The sequence below is a fragment of the Centruroides sculpturatus genome, unplaced genomic scaffold, assembly GCF_000671375.1.
Source record: "Centruroides sculpturatus isolate CEXI.00-Female unplaced genomic scaffold, Cexi_2.0 scaffold120, whole genome shotgun sequence".
NCBI lineage: Eukaryota > Metazoa > Arthropoda > Arachnida > Scorpiones > Buthidae > Centruroides > Centruroides sculpturatus.
Window position 1 is genome coordinate 722,547 of NW_019384554.1, and position 24,096 is coordinate 746,642.

General features: G+C 29.7%; 1 protein-coding gene across 1 annotated transcript in view; it reads right to left on the bottom strand.

Annotated features, from left to right (window-relative positions):
• The window catches only part of LOC111623775 (sperm-associated antigen 7 homolog), a 41,582-nt gene that overhangs the window by 7,313 nt on the left and 10,173 nt on the right, over window positions 1-24,096 (bottom strand). The window contains exons 4-5 of the mRNA XM_023366478.1: window positions 16,517-16,601; window positions 16,252-16,341 (exon numbers count right to left, since the gene is read on the bottom strand). Of these exons, the coding sequence (XP_023222246.1) occupies window positions 16,252-16,341; window positions 16,517-16,601 (175 nt within the window). The remainder of the gene's footprint in view (window positions 1-16,251; window positions 16,342-16,516; window positions 16,602-24,096) is intronic.

A 24,096-nucleotide genomic window follows, 5' to 3' on the forward strand; every position in this document is an offset into this window, starting at 1 on the left:
GTGTGTGTGTGTGTGTGTGTGTGTGTGTGTGTGTGTGTGTGTGTGTGTGTGTAAAACATGTGATAAGATGACAAAAAGATCAAATTGCTTTATTAGTCAAATGAGTTGACAAAGAATAGAATGCCCAGAGACACTTATATATGGATATAATTATGTCATCTCCCCTCTCATTCGATCTTACTGCAATAAATTTAACATATACATACAATCCTGACTAATACAACTACAAGAAAGAAGAAAGGAAGGTTAGTTAGGAAATCTACCGGTAGCTAGATATGTGGGTCCTGAACTGAGTGAATATCAACAGTTCTCACTTCGTGCACGGTGAATGTATGATCCATTTGCATCCAAATGAGGGCAAAGCAGTTATTATTGAACATGTGCTGAGGCGGTTCCTTGGAACTCTCTGGAACGGTTATCCCAATTATTTCTTTGTCTCCGTTCCTATCTTGTCTATCTTGGCTCTTTCTCTCTTTTGCCTTCTGCCTTATACACTGTCTTCCGGTCACTTTCGCATGACCTCTCTCTCTCTCTTTCATGGCAAACCCAAAAGTGTCCTTTCTCCTCACCTCTGTCTAATGGTCCCCTCGGGCAGGACCCCGTCCTGTCCCTTTTGGAGATTGGCCAATCAGGACCCACAAATATTACAGTTCCTGTCATATGACAAGAAAGGGTTAAATTAAAAGCAGAAGGAAGAAGGATTATAGGAAAGAAGAGAGGAGTTCTTATTCTATATACAGTATAATTATACAACAAAATAGCAGAAAGCCACACAGGAATGTCAACAACTTAGCCAACCAATTGAACACCATCTGGCAAGAAATTTCCCAGGAACCATCCACCAACTTTATGAATCAATGCCTTGCCAGGTAACAGTTATATTCAAGCAATGGGCCAATGTCTTATTGACTTCCTCACTTTGCATAGCTCTTTCTCTGGAATAAATCATCCAATCTATTCTTAAACTGTAATAATTTCTTTTCTGTGCATTTACTTACCATGCCAGTTTTGTCCCAATTGGATAGTTCATTCTAGTGCATCAATTTTCTTGTCAGAGTATTTAAATAAAAACCAATAGGTATTGTAAAACATGCAATTTTTTTTTAACATACCTGTCTTAAGCAGACAAAGTCTCAGTCCTGAGTGTTTCTGCTACACTCAGGTTTTACTAAGATATATTTTTTACACAGTAACAGTACAAAACAATAATCAGAAGTGATGCAGAGTTAAGAGAAATTTATAGCTATATGGCTTAATAGTGACATTAATCAAATGTGTTTTGCTGGTAATGTGTGTTTAAATTAAACTCCTTTTTAACATTTAAATTCTCTCAAAACATTATGAAGCAGTATTAAAGGGAATAATTATTGTATATATAAAAAAAAAAAAATGAAACCAGAGATGTCAATCATCATCAATTTCATAACTTTGTATTGTTTTCATAACTTAATGAAATTGATTATTTGAAAATTTTTCCCTCCACAAAAATCTTAAAATTCAATTTCAAACTCCTGATATTTGAGAACTAAGAAAATACAAATATATATGTATAATGAATCAAATCACTAAAGATTAAAAAAAAACTATGAAAACATTTTAAAATTACAAACAAATAACTTGTATAACCTTAATCTATTTTCAATTATCTTTAATGAAATATAAAATGGAATTAGATAATGATAATTATTTAATGTTAAAAATTTAAACAACTTACATCATTTTTCTCTGATAATGCAGTATTTTGTTTTATTCCAACAGAATCTTGATTACTTTCTTCTGTACCACTATCTGTAGTTTCACATGACACATTGATTTGATCACCATTGATTACATCTTTATGGCATTCTAAATGATCTTTCCTATTCTTGGAATCTTCAATTTCAACTTGTTCATCAGTTTCTTCTTTTTTAATTTTAATTCCTATTGTAAAAACAAAATATATTTAAATTACAATAATTAATTATTTAGCTTCTTTAATGATTGAAAAACTAAAAATCTAAAATCAATTCATTCTTTAATAGAAACAATAATGTTAGTGCTTTTGTTCCTGTAAATTATAGTTTGCATGCATAAAGATTAACACAATTTAATGTATAACTAATCAATTTTATTCTTGTAAGAAGAAAATTTTTTTCAAAACGATATTAAAAAAACTACAGTTTGGCATGAAGTCATTAATCAATATTGAAAAAAAAATTTATATTTCAACATTAACATTAGACCTTATATGAAAAGTTTACTTTTGAAGTGAGATATATTGACTCAGTTATGTAGAATTAAATTTAAATAAAATATAATTATCAATTTAATATAAACAAACAAATTATTGTATTACACTCCATGTACCATACATCAAATCTACACAGATTATAAAATTATTAATTTTAAATATATTTTAGCAAGATATAATTATCTATTAAATTAAGATGATGTATTTAAATTTAAAAATCTCATTAAATTTCAAAGTTTTTTCCCTCTTATTCATCTTTTCTTAACTAACAATTCTCTCAGTCAGTTAATAAACACCTTGTGATGAGTACAGATTGATATTTATTGATTATCAACTTTTCTAATAAGAGTAGGATATCCTATTTTATTTAAATAAATTTAGAAATTATATTTACCATCTTTTGTTTATTATTATATCACTTAAAAGACATATTATTAATAAAATTAAGAAACATAAGATAGAAAGATGCTGGCAAAGGTTCTTGCATGATTTTTCCAGTACTTGAGCAGGAGTTACGGTGACTAGAAAGTCCAGTAATTTTCAGTTATACTCTACAAAATAAAATTTAAAGAACAAAAAAAAAAGCTTAAAAAGGGTAATTTTAGTGACATAAGATAATAAGAAATTTCTCTATTTTTCAAAAATAAAAAATTATGGTACTCTGTTATGAGAGTTTATTTAAAATGATCAATTATTTATTGTGATATCACAATGCAAGCAGCAATTTTTAATTTATTTAATTTAAAATAGTAACGATGCTTTCAATTTTAATAGTATCTTGCCCCTGTACATCATACTTTTCCTGATAACAATAGAGTGCCAGTCAACTAGCTAACTCCATTCTGGAAAAAATTTTTGAACTAAAATCATGTGACTTGCAGTCTGGACCAGAAGTTCATATATAATTAATTAGGGTGTCCTGCCCCTAATTCAGTTCTCGAGATTAAGGAAGGACAGACAGATGGACACTAGTGGGAATTTATAGGTCTGCAATTTGAAAATTGCAGTCCAATAAAGTGGCAGTTAAAGCTTTATTTCACATAGTTTGTGTTATAATTGAAATTTCATGTTATCTTTTATTTAAAATTTTCAGTTTGTTGTAATTATTAAAGTCATAACATTAATGACAACGAACAAATAATTTAATTATGGAGCTTATTATAGAGTAGCAAGAGAAGGATAGATAGATAGATAGATATATATCACACACACTAAATAACACTGCATTGTAAAAAAAAATTAATTTTACTAAATAATGATGCTAAAAGATGACACTCAGTGTTGTTATTTATTTAAACACAGTAGACTCCCATTACTTCGAACTTAGAAGGATGGCCTAAATCGTTTGAATTAAAAGGAGACCATTTCTGGATGCTACAGAACAAAAAATGAAATGATTTTAACAACACATTAACAAACATTTAACACTACACGGCAAGCAAAATAATGTTTAATCAATGAGAAATACAAAACAAGGGTATAGTAGTGCATTCAATGGAACAAAGGAAAAAATTATTGGAAATCCATGACAAGAAAGTGCCACAGGATGACCATAAACCATCCTAATCACACACCAACTGATTTTAAATGTTTTTAAATTTTAATTTATTAATTTTAAATTCAATCTTTAACTTTCAAACGTGGGAAGATGTTAATCTACAAACATGCATTGTTGATTTGAATAAAGAGGAAGCGGCACAATTCAGTTTGAATTAACGAAAATTTTATGTTGATTTAAATAGGAATCGATGAGGACTAGCCAGTTTGAATTAAAAAAAACTTTGAATTATTTGAGTTCATTCAAATTAATGAGTCTACTGTATATAAAATGTTGTTGGCAGTTATTAGTGGGAATAACATCTAACACAAGATAAATAGCAGTTCATCTTAACTTATTTACATTTAACTAGCATCAACATTAGTTTATTAAACAGTTTTATTTTGATACCAGATTACTAATAAATTTTATAACACTCAATAATTCAAGTTCATGCAGAATTATTTTGTTTTACTTACGATGATTGTGTAATTTAAATTAAAATTGAATTGAATAATATGAGTGGGTAATAAAATGTTTAACTTTTAATATGCTTCTGCTTGTTAAACAAATTTTTTTGTTGACAAAATTCAATAATAATTATATTTGTCTTCAAGAATTTCTGCAGCTAAAATAACTAAAAATTAACTTTAAAAATTATACATGACTGTAAATTTGCAATGAAGTATTGAATTAGATAATGATTCACAACCAAACACTTTTTCTGTAATTCCATAATAGGGATTTTTCTTATTTAACTTCATTCTTCTTTATTAGAGAACCTAATATAATAAATAATCCATTACACATTTTGTTCCTAGTACTTTCAAAGCATTCTTTGGCTCATTTAATTATGTAAAAGAATGCTATAAATATTTGAATCTTTAAATTCTCGTAATTTTTTCAAAGTTGGATTTAAAGACTTAGATATTATATTTATAAGTGAAAAAATAGAATTTTTATTTCTAGTTTTACAGTGAAACATTGTTCTTTATATATTTTAATTTTTCATGATAAAATTTTAATTATAATTTGCAATAAAATTCTGACTATCTTCTGACAATAAAATTCTACTACTCTTATCACACAATTAAATAAGTTCATGTAGTTTTTATGTTCTTATTTCAACAAAACCAAGAGTTTGCAGAAAGCTTCCAATCTGAGCAACTATACAATTCATTTGCATTTACACTGCCTAAAAAATCCAGAAGCTAAGTAAATGCATTCTGCATATACTGACTGCTAACAAAAAACCCAAGGCTGAGATCTGTTTTTTAGTTTTCACGTCAAAAAACATGAGCCAATTTGGATAGAGTGTTGAACATGTGTATAAAAATTGATTATTTAAAGGAACACCAAGCATTGATAATTGATCATCATCTAGTAAACCTGTACTACAAACAGCAAAGCCCATGATCCACCAATAGATAATTTTGTTGTGTCTGATAAAACATGGTTAGTATTGTTCATTATGAGCTTCTTGTTAATGGTCAGACAATCACTGTGGAAATCTTGACAAAACTCTGAAACAGCCTGCACTTGTCTATCTCAAAGATGTCGTCATAACAATGCTCACCCTCACACAGCATAAGTAACCCAAGACAAACTTTAAAGCTTTGTTTTGGGAAATTCTACCTACTTCCATTTCCCCATATATTTTGACATCCAACTACATCTTTCCTTCACTCATAATTGACAATATTTTTGAAACTAAGGAGTACTGTAAACAAAGTTGCAACTTTCCTTCTAAAGGTCAGTACCAAGAGTTCTACTAGAGAGGCATTTACAAACTTCTATCTCATTAGAAAAAGATAATAGATTATGTTGATGCTTACATTCCTGGATAAATATCTTTATTCACTCTTTTTATATATTGCTTTATTGAAAGTAAACCTCAAAAGCCTTGTACAGTATACTTTTTTGATAGTTGGTAACTAATTCAAAAATTCTAGAATTTTAATAATAAAATTAGGTATCTATATTATAATCAAATATATTTTGTACAATATCAAAAGCGCTCAGCAACTAAATAAAGAGAAACAAAACACCTTTTTTGCCGAGAAATAAATATATATTATAGAGTAGCAAGAGAAGGATAGATAGATAGATAGATATATATCACACACACTAAATAACACTGCATTGTAAAAAAAAATTAATTTTACTAAATAATGATGCTAAAAGATGACACTCAGTGTTGTTATTTATTTAAACACAGTAGACTCCCATTACTTCGAACTTAGAAGGATGGCCTAAATCGTTTGAATTAAAAGGAGACCATTTCTGGATGCTACAGAACAAAAAATGAAATGATTTTAACAACACATTAACAAACATTTAACACTACACGGCAAGCAAAATAATGTTTAATCAATGAGAAATACAAAACAAGGGTATAGTAGTGCATTCAATGGAACAAAGGAAAAAATTATTGGAAATCCATGACAAGAAAGTGCCACAGGATGACCATAAACCATCCTAATCACACACCAACTGATTTTAAATGTTTTTAAATTTTAATTTATTAATTTTAAATTCAATCTTTAACTTTCAAACGTGGGAAGATGTTAATCTACAAACATGCATTGTTGATTTGAATAAAGAGGAAGCGGCACAATTCAGTTTGAATTAACGAAAATTTTATGTTGATTTAAATAGGAATCGATGAGGACTNTCTTCTATAATAAAAAAATTTCTGTAAAATTCTAATTTATTATTTAAGTTCTGTTCACGTAATATTTTTTGGAACAATTTTTCTAATTCTATTTTCAAAACATACTTAAATTATAATAATAAAATAGTGCCCTGCAAAAACATGATGCGTTACCGAAAATTAAGTTTTACCAATAGCAACAACGCTAGTGCAAACAGCAGAATTTTCTTAATGGTATTATATGTAAGTTCATGTATATATTAACTATGTATTTCTATTTGTAGTAAAATTTTAATTAAAAAAGTATTGGCTATTCATTTGAGTTAGTGACATTCATGTTGTGTAAAGGTAAAAATTAGATTCCTTTTTTTTTTTTTTGAATGACAAAATGAGTTTTATGGAATGTTGAGTTATCAAGAGTCAAGTTTCTGGGACTCTAATGAGATATCAACCAGTTTTTAATTTTGTAATTTGAAATACAAGGGTAATCCCAAAACTAAGGTCTCCTATTTTTTAGAAATACAAAGAAATGTTTATTTTCAATAATGTTTATATCATTTTAAAGCTTGAATATTTATCTATTTTTCTACATAATCGCCATTTCAATTGATGCATTTTTGTAGGCGCTGTGGCAGTTTTTGTATGCCCATTTCATACCAGCTAGCCGCCATGTCACGGGACTCATCTTGTGCACCCCTTTTGATATTGCAATACATATTTCTGTTAAAACCCTATAAATGGGAACCCCAGGAACCAAAATGCAGAGATCATCCAGATTGATTTGCTAATTTTCAAACATGGTTTGCTCAACCTTTGCGACTGTCTTGTCAGAAATTGACGGTCTCCTTCTTCTTTCTTTGTTGTGAATTTCAGTACGACCAGCTGCAAGCTCCCTACGCCACTTGTGGGCATTTTTGACATCTATGCACAACTCGCCATACACTTCCGTTAATTAGTGGTGAATTTGAATAGGTTTAACATGACGTGACGGCGAGATGGCATGACATGGGCATATAAAAATTGCCACAGCGCCTAACAAAAATGCATCGACCTAAATAGCAATTATGTAGAAAAATAGATAAATGTTCAAGCTTTGAAATGATGTAAACATTATTGAAAATAAACATTTCTTTGTATTCAAAAAAAAATATTAGACATTACTTTTGGGATTACCCTCGTATTTTATATCAATAATTTTTTAAATTTTGGATAAAGTTATATAATATATATTGGGATATGATTCTTTATCTCTACAGTATTGACTCCTCATTTGACATAAGAAGGCATTTTGATAGTTTCTTATACCAACAACAACTCTTAAAATTTCTTTAACGAGCTTGTTTCTTAAACTTTTTCCATTGATCCCCTTTTACCAAAGAAAATTTTGTGACCCCAATATATAGATATATAAAATAGAAGTTGTGGGTTCAAGTCACACTCTGGGCTGATTCTCTTCTTCCAATAATTCTAGATTAAAATTAATTTTAATAATTATAATAAATTATTACAAGATGGAAACTTAACTGCCTATCTCTAGACAAATTACTTCATATCTAATTATTAACTTGGTTTTATTATATCCTGATAATTTAGCAAATTGTCTGGCTTTAATCAAAAATCAGTTTTGTGGAGTTGTTGTTTATATATAAAATAGATATACAAATAAAATCACTTATTGATACTGCTGATAAATCAAAAAATTCTTTGATATACATATTATTTTATCATTTATTAAAGACAAAAGAAAACTACTAATCAGATGGATCTGCTTATTTTTAAACCTTGGCTGAATATTTAATATTGCAGGATGGATAGCACTTTCAACATTTTGATTTTATAATAATTTATTTACATAAATACATAGAATAAAATTTTGTTGCCAAATTTTGTGACCAACAGTTTAAGAAGCCCTGTTCTAGAGTATAGATAGCTAAGTTTTCTATTCCATTAGAATGAGAAATGATTCATCTTATTCTATTATTATTTCTGCAAGATTCTATATGATTTATATCTCAGCATTTGCTTCCTGTGATAACAGCCCTTAATTATATTGCTTTCATGTTCTGTTAATATTTCTCTTCAAAGCTCAGTTTCTAATTCATCATAAAAATTCTTTCTGAACTTCTATTATTTGCATAAGAAACTCGAAAATTCTTTGTTGGGATCAATTTTTTTTTCATTACCCTGAGTGAGTTAAAATGTTTCATTTTGTGATTTTTCTAAGCACATAAAGTAAAGCACAAAAGTTTGTTTTTAGTCATTAAAAAGTATGAAATTTTAGACTTTAATTTCAATATCCACTAATTTTGGTTTATTTGGATTAGGTGTGGTTCCATTTGATCTGAATAACTGGAGTTTGACTGCATTTTGAACTCCTTTAAGGTAGTATTTCCAAAGAAGAATGTTTTATAGTTTGTGTTCATCATAGATCCATTTTTTAAGTCGGGTACCACCGTAACAATACAATAGTAGTAGTAACAATAGTAAATCAATTATTATTTCAATTATATTGGAATTAACTATTATTCTTGCTTTGCTGTTTATATTTTTATGAGATACTTAAGTCCCAAAAAGTATTGCCAGCCAAATGGTCAAGGCAGTTAAGACATCAGCCTACTACTCTGAGGACCCAGGATCAAATCTGGGTGAACACCACAGAAATTTTTCAGGGAAGATCTGTCTCAGATATACTAGACCTTGCTCCTCATCACTCAGCTGTCCCCAATGTGGGCCTGTGCTGGACCTAGGACTGGTCTAAAAAAATTGAGCTTCTTAATGCATATAGGACACATACCAGATGGCCGAGCAGTTAAGGCATCAGCCTACCACTTTGGCAACCTGGGAATGAATCTGGATTGGGTGAAAAAAATTCTAGGAATATTTTGGGAGATCCTGGATATGTTGGGCCTTCTCCCTCACCATCTGACTGTCCTAATGTGGGCCTAAAAAAACTAATAATGGGCTTGGCAAAAAGTCCTCTTTATGCTCATAGGGTAGAAAGAATAAAAATCTTCTGTTCATCGAAAGTTCTTGTTAGATCATAAGTTTTAATTATAATGATTCTTAAACAGTCATTGTCAAGTTCATGACTGTTGAAGATAATTACAATATTTGTTTTTCAAAAGTGCTGATTTATATATAAATACTAAGCCCGATAATTAATAATAAACCAAACAACTGCCATAATTAATCGAGCTATTTTTTGTTACTATTAATAATTAGTTATTAAGTAATTTGGTATTAGATGTAGATGTTACATGCCATCTCTTATCAAAATTAATAATTATAGTAATTGGACTGCAATTTGAAAAAACTGTAGACCTATAAATTCCCACTGTCTTTCCTTAATCTTGATAATGGAGTTAGATAGATGAAAGATGAGATCAGATATGGAAACCATAGGGGAGGGAGACCTCTATTAGCTATATACAAACTTCTAATGCAAACCGGAAGTCGTGTTGCTTCAATTCAGAACTTTTCTCCTGAAAGCAGTTAGATGATTGGCATGACTCTATTGTTAAGGGAAAAGTATGATGTACAGGGGCAAGCCACTACTAAGGTGGAGAGCATATATTTTAAGACTATAGAGAACACTTCAAACCAGATGTCGAACAATTCTTACCGAAACCTAATGTCTGGTAAGATAGCATCCTGGTAATGACGCAACAACCAACTGCCATAGATATTTCGAGGGTTCAGAAATTNGGGTTAAATTACATTTATGCATTTAGAATTACTCATTTATGAGATATTTTTGAGGATATTAAAAATCAAATTGTTTGAAAAGTAGACTATATGCTATTTAAAAGTTTTTAAAACTAAATATGACTGACGTAAGATTTTGTAAACTATTATTACTGTGATCTGTTCATTTTTAATCAACATTTGTTATTTGATTGTGTACTTGAATGGTTAAGTATGCTGATGTTAAAATTCTTTATGGAATTCTCTAAATATTAAGATCATAATCTACTTGTCATATTTATTTATATCAACTCCTTCAGCTGTTATTTGTTAATACACCTTCAGTCATTTTTTGCTAGGGATCTTACATTCTTTTCAATCTGTCTAACATTTACCATGAAATCTAAAGCAGCAAGCAGCATCATATAATTAAATGTTATTTATTACAGAGTTAGCTGATAGCCATTCAACTTATTTCTTTTGTAAGTGAGAACATCTTAGTTTAAATTAAATTTATAAAATGTGTATAAACAACTATGTTATAAAAGTAGGATATAACTTGTTACAATCATATGTTGTAAAGATAATTTTTTCCGGAATTATTAGTTTTACAGACTTTTGCTATACAAATTGAATTATTATATAAATACTTTCTTTTTTTTTTCTTTCTTTTATGAATATAAATTAAGATTGATTTTTGTTCTATCTTCCAGAAAGTCCAGTCAATTACTAGCAATCTCTATAAAATTTCACAAATTCAACAATTTCAAACAATATTTAATTAAGATTTCAATTTTATCAAAAACAGTTTGAATTACAAATGAAAAAATGTTTTAATATTAAATTTTCAATTTAAATGTATTCTCTGAGGATGGAGTAGGAAGACTTAAAACATTAAATAAACAAAAGTTTAAAAAATGATATTTATAAGAGTCTGACTTATCGTTTACTACATTTAATATAATATATATCCAACCCAACTACTTTCGTATGCATGTTCAATTTTAGAAATGTTGAAAAGTCTATTCATAATTTATAAAAATAAAATTAAATTGGTTTCAATATACTTTCTTTTTAAATTCTGTTTCCATCTGATTTAGTTCAATAATTTTTTTTATCAATAAAAAAAAGTTAGGAATATTTTTCTTCTTATTGAATAACTAATTATTGTTTAACCTTATTTCAATAAAAGGAACTAATTAAATGTTCACTGATTTAACTATTTTTAAAATGATTAAAAATAAATATTTAAAATACTCCAATATTTTTACAACATTTAACAGATTTTATTAATTTTTATTATATATTTTAATATATGAATTTTATAAACAATGTCATTACATATTTTATCATGACATAGAAACATGATGATATAGATAATAAGGCATTTATGTAACTATAATATAATTTAGGTTTATTCATGAGTTATAATATAATTTAGGCTTATTCGTGATACTAAATTAACCCAGATCTGTGCATTGTCACTGTCAATGCACAGATCTCTTTAGTATCTCTTTGAAATCACTAGTTGGAAAAGAAAGTTTTTTAGTTGTTTGTAAATGTTCCTGCAATATCTTTGTTTTTCCAAATGTTCCTCTAATACCAAATACCAAGTTATGATAAAAACTATTCCATTCTCATCTACCAACATTTTATACTAATGAGTATGAACTAGTAGGATCATAAAGGTGACCAGATGGCTGAGCGGTTAGGGCGGCAGCCTACTGCTCTGGAAGACCCAGGATTGAGCCAAGTGGGTCAAAAATTTCCAAGGATTTTAGGGGTGTCCACCTGGATATATTGGGCCCTGTCCACACCATCCAGCTGCTCCACTGTGAGCCTAGCTGAACCATGATGGCTTGCTTAATAATAACTCTCTTAGTACTCAATGGACAGAGTTAAAAAAGAAAAAAGTAGGATTATACACCAATACACCAAATACTCTCTAGTGTCCGTCATGATAAAATGCATCACTTCTAAAATTTACACAATTTATCATTTCTAAAATTACAATATACTTAAAGATGTAGAAAGTTAACTATTATTGATTTGCATAGTTTCAAACAACCAATTATCTCATTGACAGCATAATACACAATGTTAAAGAAACTTGACCTTTCAAATAATTTTTTAAAATTAAATACTAGATTTGTTTGAAATTTTGTATATTTTTACATATTACTTTATATATTAATATTCATTTTTACATTTGACCTTATTTGGCAGAATTGCAAAAATTAAAATCTATTTTGCAATATTCACCTAATATTTTCTCTAAATTTTCAAGTCAAAAATTTATTAATTTAATTTTTTTAATTAAATAAGTTTTATTTAATTAAACTTTAATTTTCTTCAATTATGTTTCTAATTTTCTAATTTAATTAAAAGCAGTGCCACCATCAAAATGATAGATTATAATCAATCGGCATTAAAATTAGAAATACCACAAAAGTATAGAAGACGGTGTTAAAAAGAAATGGATTCATTGTCGTAACATATTTGATTAATTTTACCATATAATTTAATTATATCAGCAGGAATTATATCAAAATAAAAACAAAACTGTTTTATTTACTTTTGTAATTAAGTAGTGAAATCCATGATGAAAACAATATTAAATTTCATATAATAAATCTTTAAAAACTGAAAAACATTTATATTTCACAGAAAATAAAAAAATTCCTTTATTATATATATATATACATTAAAGATTTATTAACATTTGTTACTATTATTAATTGCTATCATTAATATCAGTTTCGAAGTTACTCTACATATTGCGTAACTAATTAATGACAATCACAGTATCAATAGTGATACCTGACTTTGCAAATATCTTAAAATTTATTTTATTAAAATTAGTCTATTGTGACTATAATCTATTAATATGACTTTTTATACTGATCTAACTTGCAGATGAAATTATAGAGATNAGAAACTTGACCTTTCAAATAATTTTTTAAAATTAAATTTGCATTTTTTTTAAACAATTATTATGATTTTTATGCCATTTTTACCTTAATTAATATATTTAAGCATTAATTAATTAATTTTATTCATTTTTTATTTCATGAACTACAAATCTGACTAGAGTTTGGGACTATGTTTTATTGTTATAATAGAACTCCAATTATCTGAGCCACAATAATTTCCTGAGGTTTTGCAACATTCAAGGCAAACATTTATGTGAATACATTAATATTCTTATACTGTAATTCATAAAAGTGTAACTTTTATGAATTACACTTCAACATGAGGTAAATTAATTCACAATAAAATGTAACTACAATAATACACATTAGCTGTATAATAAATGATGTAAAAATTATAATTCTTATATATAATTAAATTCAATAAAGTATAAAAAGAGGTTTAAAAGTGATACCCATAATCTTGATATGCAAGTTTTCTGGTCATTATATCTCATATTCTTAGCTTCAGTTTTGATAAATTTACACTTTGCAGTTAATTATATTCTTCTAAGGTAACAGTGTTGCATTTATTTCATTACACACACACATATACATATGAAGAGTGATTTTTCAATACTAGACTTTATACTCTTTGTGTTCACAATCAGTGAATAGAATATATATATATATATAATTGTGAGATTCCAAGCTATAGTTTTTATATTAATAATAATAAGAATATTTTAATCATTTATTAAAAAAATTGTTAAATGCTTGTTGATGAGGTAAATGTCTACTCGTGGTTCATTGTAAATTCTCTCTCTCTCGGATGATAGACTTTAATTACAGGATAGCTCTGAAATAGACATAGTTTAATAAATGCGCCTTCTTATGTTAGTATGCATTTTTGAATCCTTTTCATAATCATCTCATATAGTTATATTTCTACAACATAACAAAGTAAATATACTTCCATCAATAATGTAGTTTTGTTTTAGAATAATTTTGGTGTTGAATGCATCATTCTGGATTTCCCAGTCTCTCTTACTTCCCTCCTCCATCCGCCCAAATTCATCCATATATGTGACCACTTATCACATGAAAATCACAGAAAAGGTTTCCTGTGTTTTCCCATAAAATATAGGTAGTGTCAGAAGCTGATAGGGAAATCTTCTGAATTTTCACATAATTATGTAGCAAGTCACAACTGTATCAGGTTTGTATATTTTTGTGCAATCCTTATTTTGTAAAAGAATAGAAATAACCCAACAAAAAATGATACATCTGGTGCTTGAACATTGATGTAACTGTTCATTAAACAAATTCTCAGACCTATCAATACTGTCTGAATGATGTGATGAAAACAAATAGTGGCATGATGCTGTTAAACAGGATGTTATCAATATGTATGCAATAAAATAATGTTTGTGTTAAATATTTAATGTTTTTACCATGCATAGTGTTATGTTAAATAAAAACATTATTATTTACATTATAATAAAACATTACAAACTTATTTAATATAACCAGTTTATTATAATTTCTGGATATAATAAAGATTAAATGATTACTTAGAAGAAATGTATGTTATTAAAATAAATGAATATGAACTATATTCAAATCAATGAGAAATAGCACCTGTTGTCTTCAATGGTAGTGTCCTATTTCACCACAATGCTTAATAAAACCATATTTTGTCATTCTCTACTATTCTAGATTTAACACTAAAAAGCATCACTACTAGAATTGAATTGAAGCATGTGGTCTGTGACAGCACACACATTCTTGCTTAGTAATTCTGGAATATTGCTTGAATAAATTGCAGAATAGTAATAATAGTGATAATTTTTGTTTAAAGATATCAGTAGAATAGAGAAACTTAATTTTTTGAAAGGATTTCCTTATAAAACAATTTTATTCCCTCTGACAAGGATTTCAACTCCTACTACCATGGAAATGATTGATTGATGACCATGATTGATAATTTAGTGCTTGATGTGACAAATGCATTCAAACTGTGACTACTGTGGAAAAGCCAGCATGTCCTGAAATCTGAACGTTTTGGTTGGAACTGTACCGTACATCACATTACAGAAAGCAACCAAACTAAATTTATGTCACATAGTATGGAATTTCTTAAATATAGATACATACATAACAGCACATAACACAGTAAATGTTTCTGCAAGTTTGCCTTCACCTTGATCTGATATAGGCTAATCTGACAAAACTGCAAAAAATTCCTATGTGCAGCGCAAAGGATTTTTCACATTGTTAAAAACTTTTTGGTAAGTTTAGACAAAGGAAAAGCTATTAGATGAGTTCATAATTTAAAGTCTGCAGCTAAATCTCACTCGTTTTCAAATTGACTTTTAAACACAGATAACGTATAAGCTATTTGCAGAAAACACAGTACTTAGAAAATTCTTTCATCACTAACAATAAAAATTACAATAAATGATAATTTTTGACATCATTATCAGTGAAATTTCATACAGAAACACACAGCAGCATATGTTTATACTGTAAATAATAATAGTAACAGTTTATTTAATCTCAATTAAAGAATGAAAATTCAATTTACTATTTCTGATTTAAACTGTGGTGACAATTGATTGGCATATGTTAAATTCATTAAATTTGGTTTGGATGCTTTTCATAGAACTGAAAAATTTTAATATGAAATTCAAAATATCCTAAAGAAAAAATGATAATTATAAATATAAATAAACCAAATGCTCACTATAATTAATGTTAATTGGGATATTTTTTTGCTCATATTAATAATTATACATTAAGTAATTTGATATTAGAGGTAGATGTTAGGTGCCATCTCTTATTGAAAATAATAATTATAACTTAATATTTATTAAATAATGTTAGAATAGTCTAAAAGAACGGCCCCAGAGTGGGATTTAAACCTGCAACTCCTGCTTAGCATGTGGTCACATTGCCAGTTATGCCACCCAAATCTCCAAGACACACTTCACTTCCAGACAAAATTAATTATGGCAATCATTTGGTTTATTATTAACACATTGGGTTTAATGATGTTTATATATATATAATTAGTTGCTTGAGACAAATAATTTTATTTGCAAATAATCATTTATATTTGAGTTAATTTTTAAAACAAGTTTTTCAGATAAAAACTATAAATTGAAATTGCACAATCAACAAAATTTTTATCACATTTTATCTCGTAATCAAAAACTTTTTAATTAGATATATTTACCTTTCGCTGAGCTGCTTCTTTAGCTTTTTCAGGATTCCATTCTTCTCCTTTTCTGTAAGCTAAGAGTTCATCATCTGAGGGAGCAAACTCCTAAAATAAAGTTTTTTTATCTCATATAAAATTTCAATAAAAACTCCTGTAAGATATAGAAATTACATATACATATATTGTTTTGTTTATTCCTTAATTTACTTCCTTAATTACAAGTTTTAACAATTTAAACATTTATTAGAAAATAAAATATTTCAAAATTATAAATAACCACCTTTTTAAAAACCATTACATGCCTGTCTACTTCATCATCACCAAATGAAAATGCAGTTAATCCTCCTACATCAGCAACATCATGTCTAAAATTACATTGAAAGAATTATTTCAATATTTATTTGAAATAATTTAAACTTGTATTAATATAAATATATAAATATTTGCATTTAAAATGCACATAAAAACTTTATACCTGAATAATTTTATTATAAAGAACATTTTTGACTGCTTTTATCAGGTCAGGGTTTGTCCAATAAGTATCGGGACTGAAGTCATAAAAAGAAATTTATTGAAGATATACTGTATGTATATATAGAGCTAATAATCTTCAAAATATGACCCCCCTTCATTGATACACCATTGCCAACAACTTTTCAGTCTTCATATGCCTCCTGGAAGGCGGCAACCACACGGCTGTTTAGTACCCTGTTGAACCCACATGGACAGCCTCAATCGTCCTGAAACGATGTCCTTTCAGGCTCCTTTGATATGAGGGAACAAAAAGAAGTCGAGGGCACCATATCGGGTCTGTAGTGGTTGGGGCAACGTTAACATATGTTTGGCCAGTGCCTCCCTCACAATTAGCAACATGTGACTGAGCACATTGTTGTGATGGAGCATCCAGGTATCGGCAATCTCCCTTTGGGTGCGACGGACCCTAATCCTCAAACATTCATGCACTTTGGCCACATTTTCATTGATTCGGGTCTCTGTCAAAAGTCCAGCATGTTGTTTGTCTTCAACATCTGCCAGCCACCTTTGAATTTTTTATGCCACTCAAAAACACGCATTCTGGACATGACTTCGTCCTTGTAAGCCTCACGGATCATATCCAAAGTTTCAGTGGAAGATTTGTTCAATTTAACACAAAATTTGATGGCAAAACGCTGCTTGATGGTTTGCTGCATTTTGACTCTCAATGCGAGTACTAAACACACTTTCACTTCAGGAGCTATCTACACACTCCAAAGGCTCAGACATAACTAAGCCAGATCTCATAGCTTATGTGACACCCCCTACCACTGATCCTGCCCATAGAAACTGTCCTCCAACCCTTCCCCATTGGCAGGAAAAAATTTATTGGACACACCCTGTATAAATGAAATTTTACATCCTGGAACCTATAATACTTTCATGCACTGTATTAAGATTATATAAACAAAATTAATAAAATATAAACAATAAACCGTCATATGTGTATATGTAAAATAAAATAACATTGTAACAAATAAAATGAGTTTAAATTAATTACTTTATTTGGTAAAATGTTATTTTAACATACACATGTATGGTTGTTTATTGTTTATATTCAGTCAATTTTGTTTATATAATTTTAAATATAGCACATGCAAGGGCATACCTAATGAGGGGCAGCTACCCCTCCCTAGAAGAAAAATGAAAGTATAGTTAGTAATTGACACACAGGCACATAGCACAGATGTATCAATTTAGTATCAGTTAATAATGAATATTGTGACTAGACTACAGCCATCTGTGGTGAAATCTCACTCTCCTTTCCCACTTCCTTGAAACTAATATGAGTTGCCCCCTCTAGTTCAGATCCTGGTTACGCTGCTGAGCACATGAACAATTCAAAGAATATGTTCTAGAATGTAAAAATCTATTTGTATTTGAATTTAGACCTAATGAAAACTAATGAGAGCAATCAAAAATACAGGGGCTCCCCTACTTACAAACAATTTGACCGTACATCTAAAATTTAAATTTTACCCAAATTCTGAAGGTCTCTTGCCAATCATGGGTGGTGACTAAGTTAGTCTTTTGCCAGTAATAAATAATAAATTTTTAATAAATAATTAATGTGATTACTGCTATTGCATAACATCATTTTTCATTTTTGCAAGAATCCTGATGTTCCATCACCACTTGCAAGATGGCATTGAAGTCAGTAATGTTGGAGTAAAGTGTTTTTCACTATTGTTTGCAATTTTTATAAATTTTTACAATTAGTGCTTCAAAAACGGCATCCAAAATGTAATAGAAATCTAGAAGACGAGATAAATGCAAGAAGTGTTGCTCTATTATTATGGAAACTAAACTTGGCATTAAAAAACTTGTGAAATCCACAATTTTTACGTAGTTGTTGAAAAAAATTTGTAAACAACTCAGATGGAAAAAAAAAACCCACTCGTGGTGAAAATTAGATCGAAGGTCACCGTTTGTTTTCATAATTAGGTGGAAAAGTTGACACTTAGGTGGCAGGAATGCACTATCATCGTCAACAAAAGTCAATCATGTGTTAGATTTCCCATGACAATGATATAAAAGCTCAAGCCCCTGGAAGCTCAGGGCGATCCAAAGGAAGTTATACTTGTTAATGTGTGCATCTTGTCTCTATACATTGGATGCAATGACTGAAAGGAGAAGACATCGACATACGACAGACCACAGCTTCGAACTTCCATACTTATTGCCATACTACAGTTCCTGGCCGACTACGATTTCTACAATCCATTCAACACATACCATTCATTTCCTCATAGAGGTATTTTTATTTAAAGCTTTGAGAACTCTCTCTCTCTCAGAATAGCTGTCAGAGCTGTTAAAATTGGCCCTTTGTATAGTTAACTCATATTTAACCGCATGTAAGTAACCTCTATATTATTATCGCCTTTATAATTAGGATTAGTTATTCAATAAATGCTTTGTTATTTTGTTAAACCTGTCGCCTGTCATTGAAAGGACACCTGCCAGCTTACCGACGCACTCCCCACTCGATTTGCCCTCCTAAGCCATCTGACAACTTCGAGGCCGGTCTTTGTGGAATGTGCAGTGTAAGTGGTCAGTAGGAGTTAAACCCTGGCCATAAACTATATATGTTATAAAAAAACACATTTGAAACATCTACTACTAAGAGGTAGTGAGCAGGATAATAAGCAGATGTATTCTATTAAGTACATTACAGGATCAAACACTAAAAATAAGAGATTATTCTGTTACAAATGTACTTTCCAGATTAGTTTTTGACTTACAATAATACCTAACCTGTTCATAAGTAGGGAAGCACCTGCATTTATTATAATAAAATCATACTGGTATAAAGTTTATTTACATGATTTTTTTGAAATAACTAGTTTGCTTTATATTTTCATTCAGATAGTATACGACAATTATCTGTACTTAAAAATGCAATTACAATATAATTTTATGTATAAATTTTTAGTAATTATTACAAATTGACATTTTTGGGAAAAATTATTATTATAAAGTAAATATTTTCTAATATCAATCATTTGTTTCAACAGTAAACTTGTTTATAAAAATTACATCATCACAAAGAACACTTAGGAATGGATGGAAATCTGCATGGCCATGATAAGGAATAAAATCAATACAACAGCAGCTTAAGTGCAAAGTTCCAGTGTGAGTTGCATTCACTCAACTATTATTGTATAGGTATAAATATAGATTGCACAGATCACATACCTATAGATGACTCACTCAAATTTTCAGTATATACTAATAGTGCAGCATACTACAGCAGTTGAACTTCACAGATACAGCTGTTGAACTTCAAGTGAGAAAAGATTGTCTTTCTGCAATAATCCCAATGTTGAAAGAAATGCAAGAATAATAATACAAATATGAAATCAGTAGAGACAAAAGTTGCAAGCATCTACATGGAAAGTCTGGAGCAAAATGTTGTATAATGAACAGAGTAGCACTTGTATCAAATGGTGTTGGCAAATCACCTTAGTATAATAATGGAGTGGTTCCATATATCAAGAAACATCTGCATGCTTTGTTCAATAGCATTTGTTACAGAAGAGACTTTTTATTCACTGTCCAATGTTGTAACAGTGAGTAAAAAGACTTCCCTTGACCTTACACCACTGATATAAAGAACTAAGTGGTGACAAGACACTTGAATAATGATTGCTACTAAGGGCTGTATAACCCTTTCAGACAAACTGCAGTTTAGTCCGATGCATCATAATGAATAGACTCTTATATGGAGATTCTGTAGTAAACAGTTGCTGGAAGCATGCATTTCTGACACCATACATCTGTGATACGAGTATTATGGTATGGAGTGCTATTGGTTTTACTTCAAATTTCTATCTCATATAGCATTACCAGAATAAGAATCAACTAGTGGAACAGGAAAGAGATTTTGAAGACTGAAGTTCTGTATTACTTGTAGACATATTTTAGCATCAACTTTCAAGAGAACATACCTGGCCTGACCTCATGTGATTCAGAAAATGTTGACATCTCATGGATGCAAGATGTGTTACAGTCCTTCCTTGATTTGTGACATATAGTGCATTAAACATGTCTGAAACATGATACAGTACTTGGTAATGCAATAGTCATACCAGCATCTACTTGACTTTGTATTTCTAATCATTTACATGTTGTATAATGTGTAATCTACATCATAAATTTCATTTCATTATCTGGTATCTTAGTAGTGCTCTTTCTATAAACAATAGTGTACTAACAAATCTTTATTTGTATTTTGAAAGTGCATTGTATTGCTATTTTTCAAATTATTTCTGTAGGAAGGAATATCAATCCATACCAATGCTTGTCTTAGTATGGATTGATATTTCTTCTTAAAGAAATAATTTGTAGATCTTTATTGATGCAATTAGAGACAGAAAAACATGTTAAAGTAATTTTCAATCTTAATTTCACTGTCAAGAAATAGATCAAGTTGACAGAATATTTTAACTTCTAATGGATTAAAAAAACCATTGATAATTACAAGGGCTATTTTTTAAATAAGGTCCATTTGTGAATGAGAGTGAGAATGACGCACGATCACAGCAGTGCATATGTGCGTCTGCTCCGAGCATGCTTTGTGCACATTTAGACACCATTTGCAGCCGTATTGTCTGTCTGTGTGCCGAGCTGTAAAAGTTTATAATGTTTAAGAAAATTGAGCCACCCGCTGACTGTGAGATACGATCTGATACGAGACTCGAGAGCAAAAAAAACGGCACAACAGGAAAAACACAGCCACAGATGTGAAAAGTACAGTGATAATGCTATGAGTGATAGCATAGTTCAAAAGTGGGTGAGAATGTTCAAGGACTGGCGGGTTAATGTGCATGATGAGCCAGGCCCTGGCTGACCTTCTCTGATTTCTGAAGATTTGGTTTGCAATGTGGATAACAAAATTCAAGAGGACAGATGATTCACAATTTCAATGTTATTAATTGAATTTCCACAGGTTTCAAGACCAGTTTTGTATACCATTGTTTCGGAGAAACTGAATTATCAAAAATTGTGTTCTTGGTGGGTTCCAAGACTGCTTTCTGGTGATCACAAAATAAAAAGATTGGACAGTACTTTATCATTTTTGACTCGATATGATCAGGAAGGATGAATTGTTGCACCACATCATTACAGATGAGACTTGGGTGTCTCACATGACTCCTGAGTCCAAGCAACAGTCAATGAAATGGGACACACATCTTCGCCAACCAAAGTGAAAACCAAACAGTCCATTTCAGCACAAAAAATAATGGCAACTGTCTTTTGGGACAGAAAAGGGATTTTGTTAGTGGATTTTATGCCAAGAGGCACCATAATCAATTCTGATGCATATTGTGTGATCTTGAGAAAATTCCAGCATGCCATACAAAACAAACGGCATGGTCTACTGTCTTCTGGTGTGATGCTGCTCCATGATAATGCAAGGCCACATGTTTCTGCACAAACACAAGGTCTAATCAGTTCTTTTGGATGGGAACAACTGGATCATCCACCTTACAGTCCTGACATTGCACCCAGTGATTTTCACTTGTTTTGATACTTAAAGGAGTTTTTTGGTGGTTCAATGACAATGAAAAAGTGAAAATTGCAATCATGGATTGGATTTTTTCACAGGTGGCAGATTTCTTTGAAGTTGGAATTCACAAAATTGTTGAGTGGTATGACAAATGTTTGAACAAAAATGGAAATTATGTATAAAAGTAGATAAAAGTGTGTAGAATATGTGAAAAAATATATTTTAATGATATTTACAGTATTTTTCTTCTTATTAAATAGCGGACCTTATTTAAAAAATAGCCTTCGTATATGTTCTATTTTTCTGAAACAATATAACAAATTATATATTATTTTAAAAATAATTTGAATTGATTTAACCAATTAATATCTTTATAGATTCTGTATAAAATCTTTATTAAAAATTTCAAAATTTATTATTGGCATTTATCTTTTATCTATTTACTTCTTTAATCTTTTTAGCCTTTAGTATAAAAATTTCTTGTTTCTTGTAGTTTGAATATTGAAATTTTGTATAAACTCTGGAATATTAATTTTTGATATTAAGGCAGTAATTTGAACTAAAAGATGTACAATAAATATCAAGAAATAATATGGTAAATATATAAGTTGTATTTTCTCTTTATTTCTTATTCTTTACTGATGTATAATATTACACATAATATATTTGAATACATCATATATTTTATTAAAATGTATAAAATATAATTGTTATCTATAAAAATACATGCTATAGAATCCAATTCAAATTCTGTTATAGAGCTATTAAATGATATCTCAGGTTAGTCATATATAAACTCATTATAAAAAATGTATATGATCTAAAAATAAAGCAACATAAATCACAGCCTTCTTTAATATGCCTCTTATCAAATAAACAAAATTAAACAATAATGGATATCTTTCTTTCTAGGCTCTTTCCCATCTAAAACTATGCAAAATTGCTTTTAAAAAATCTCTCTGGCATTAGAGTACTATAAAAAGATAGTATAACAATAAAAATCCAAGAAGAAAATAAAAGCAATTTTACATACCGTATTTTGAAGAGTATAAGTTGCATCTTTTTTACTACTTTTTGAAGCTCAAAATCATGATTCATCTTATACTCGACAGGTAACCATTTTTACAGTGAACGTATCTACAGTAGTGGTCCACTCTAGGGACCAACCTGTACAGTGGTCCATTAAGCAGATGATCCCTCAACCGAATGGCTAGAGTACCTAGATTATCAGAGTAGCGACACACAAGTCATCGCTGCCATGTTCTGTTGACTGTCATCACATGACCTCTGAGTTTACATTAAGAAATTACAATTATTTCAGTTTAATAAAGCATTTTATTTGTTTTTTTATTCAAGAATATGACAGATGGATGAATCGATACCTTTATTAAACTGAAATAATTCGTGATGAATGGAACAAGTGGATGATGACTATTGCAAATAAAAGTTTAACACCAACAAGGAGAATAAAAAAGCCAGCATTGCACAAGTATGCAATTGGGTGCTGCATGCTTGGGAAGGTATTAAAATGGAGATCATTATTCAAGTCATTCCAAGAAAACTGGAATATCTAATTCTCTGGGTGGTACAGAAGATGAGGATTCATCATCATCAGAATCTATGAAGATTCTGAGGAAGACAATCTCCACATACTAACATCTGAAGTGGAACATGCCATTAGTAAAGCAAAGCCAGGCAAGGCCTGTGGACCTGACCAGATTCACGTGGAACTGCTGAAGCAGCTGGACTACAACAACATCCATGATGATGATTCAGTCAATACTTCGGGAATTCAAGAAAAAAGGGATGATGAATCA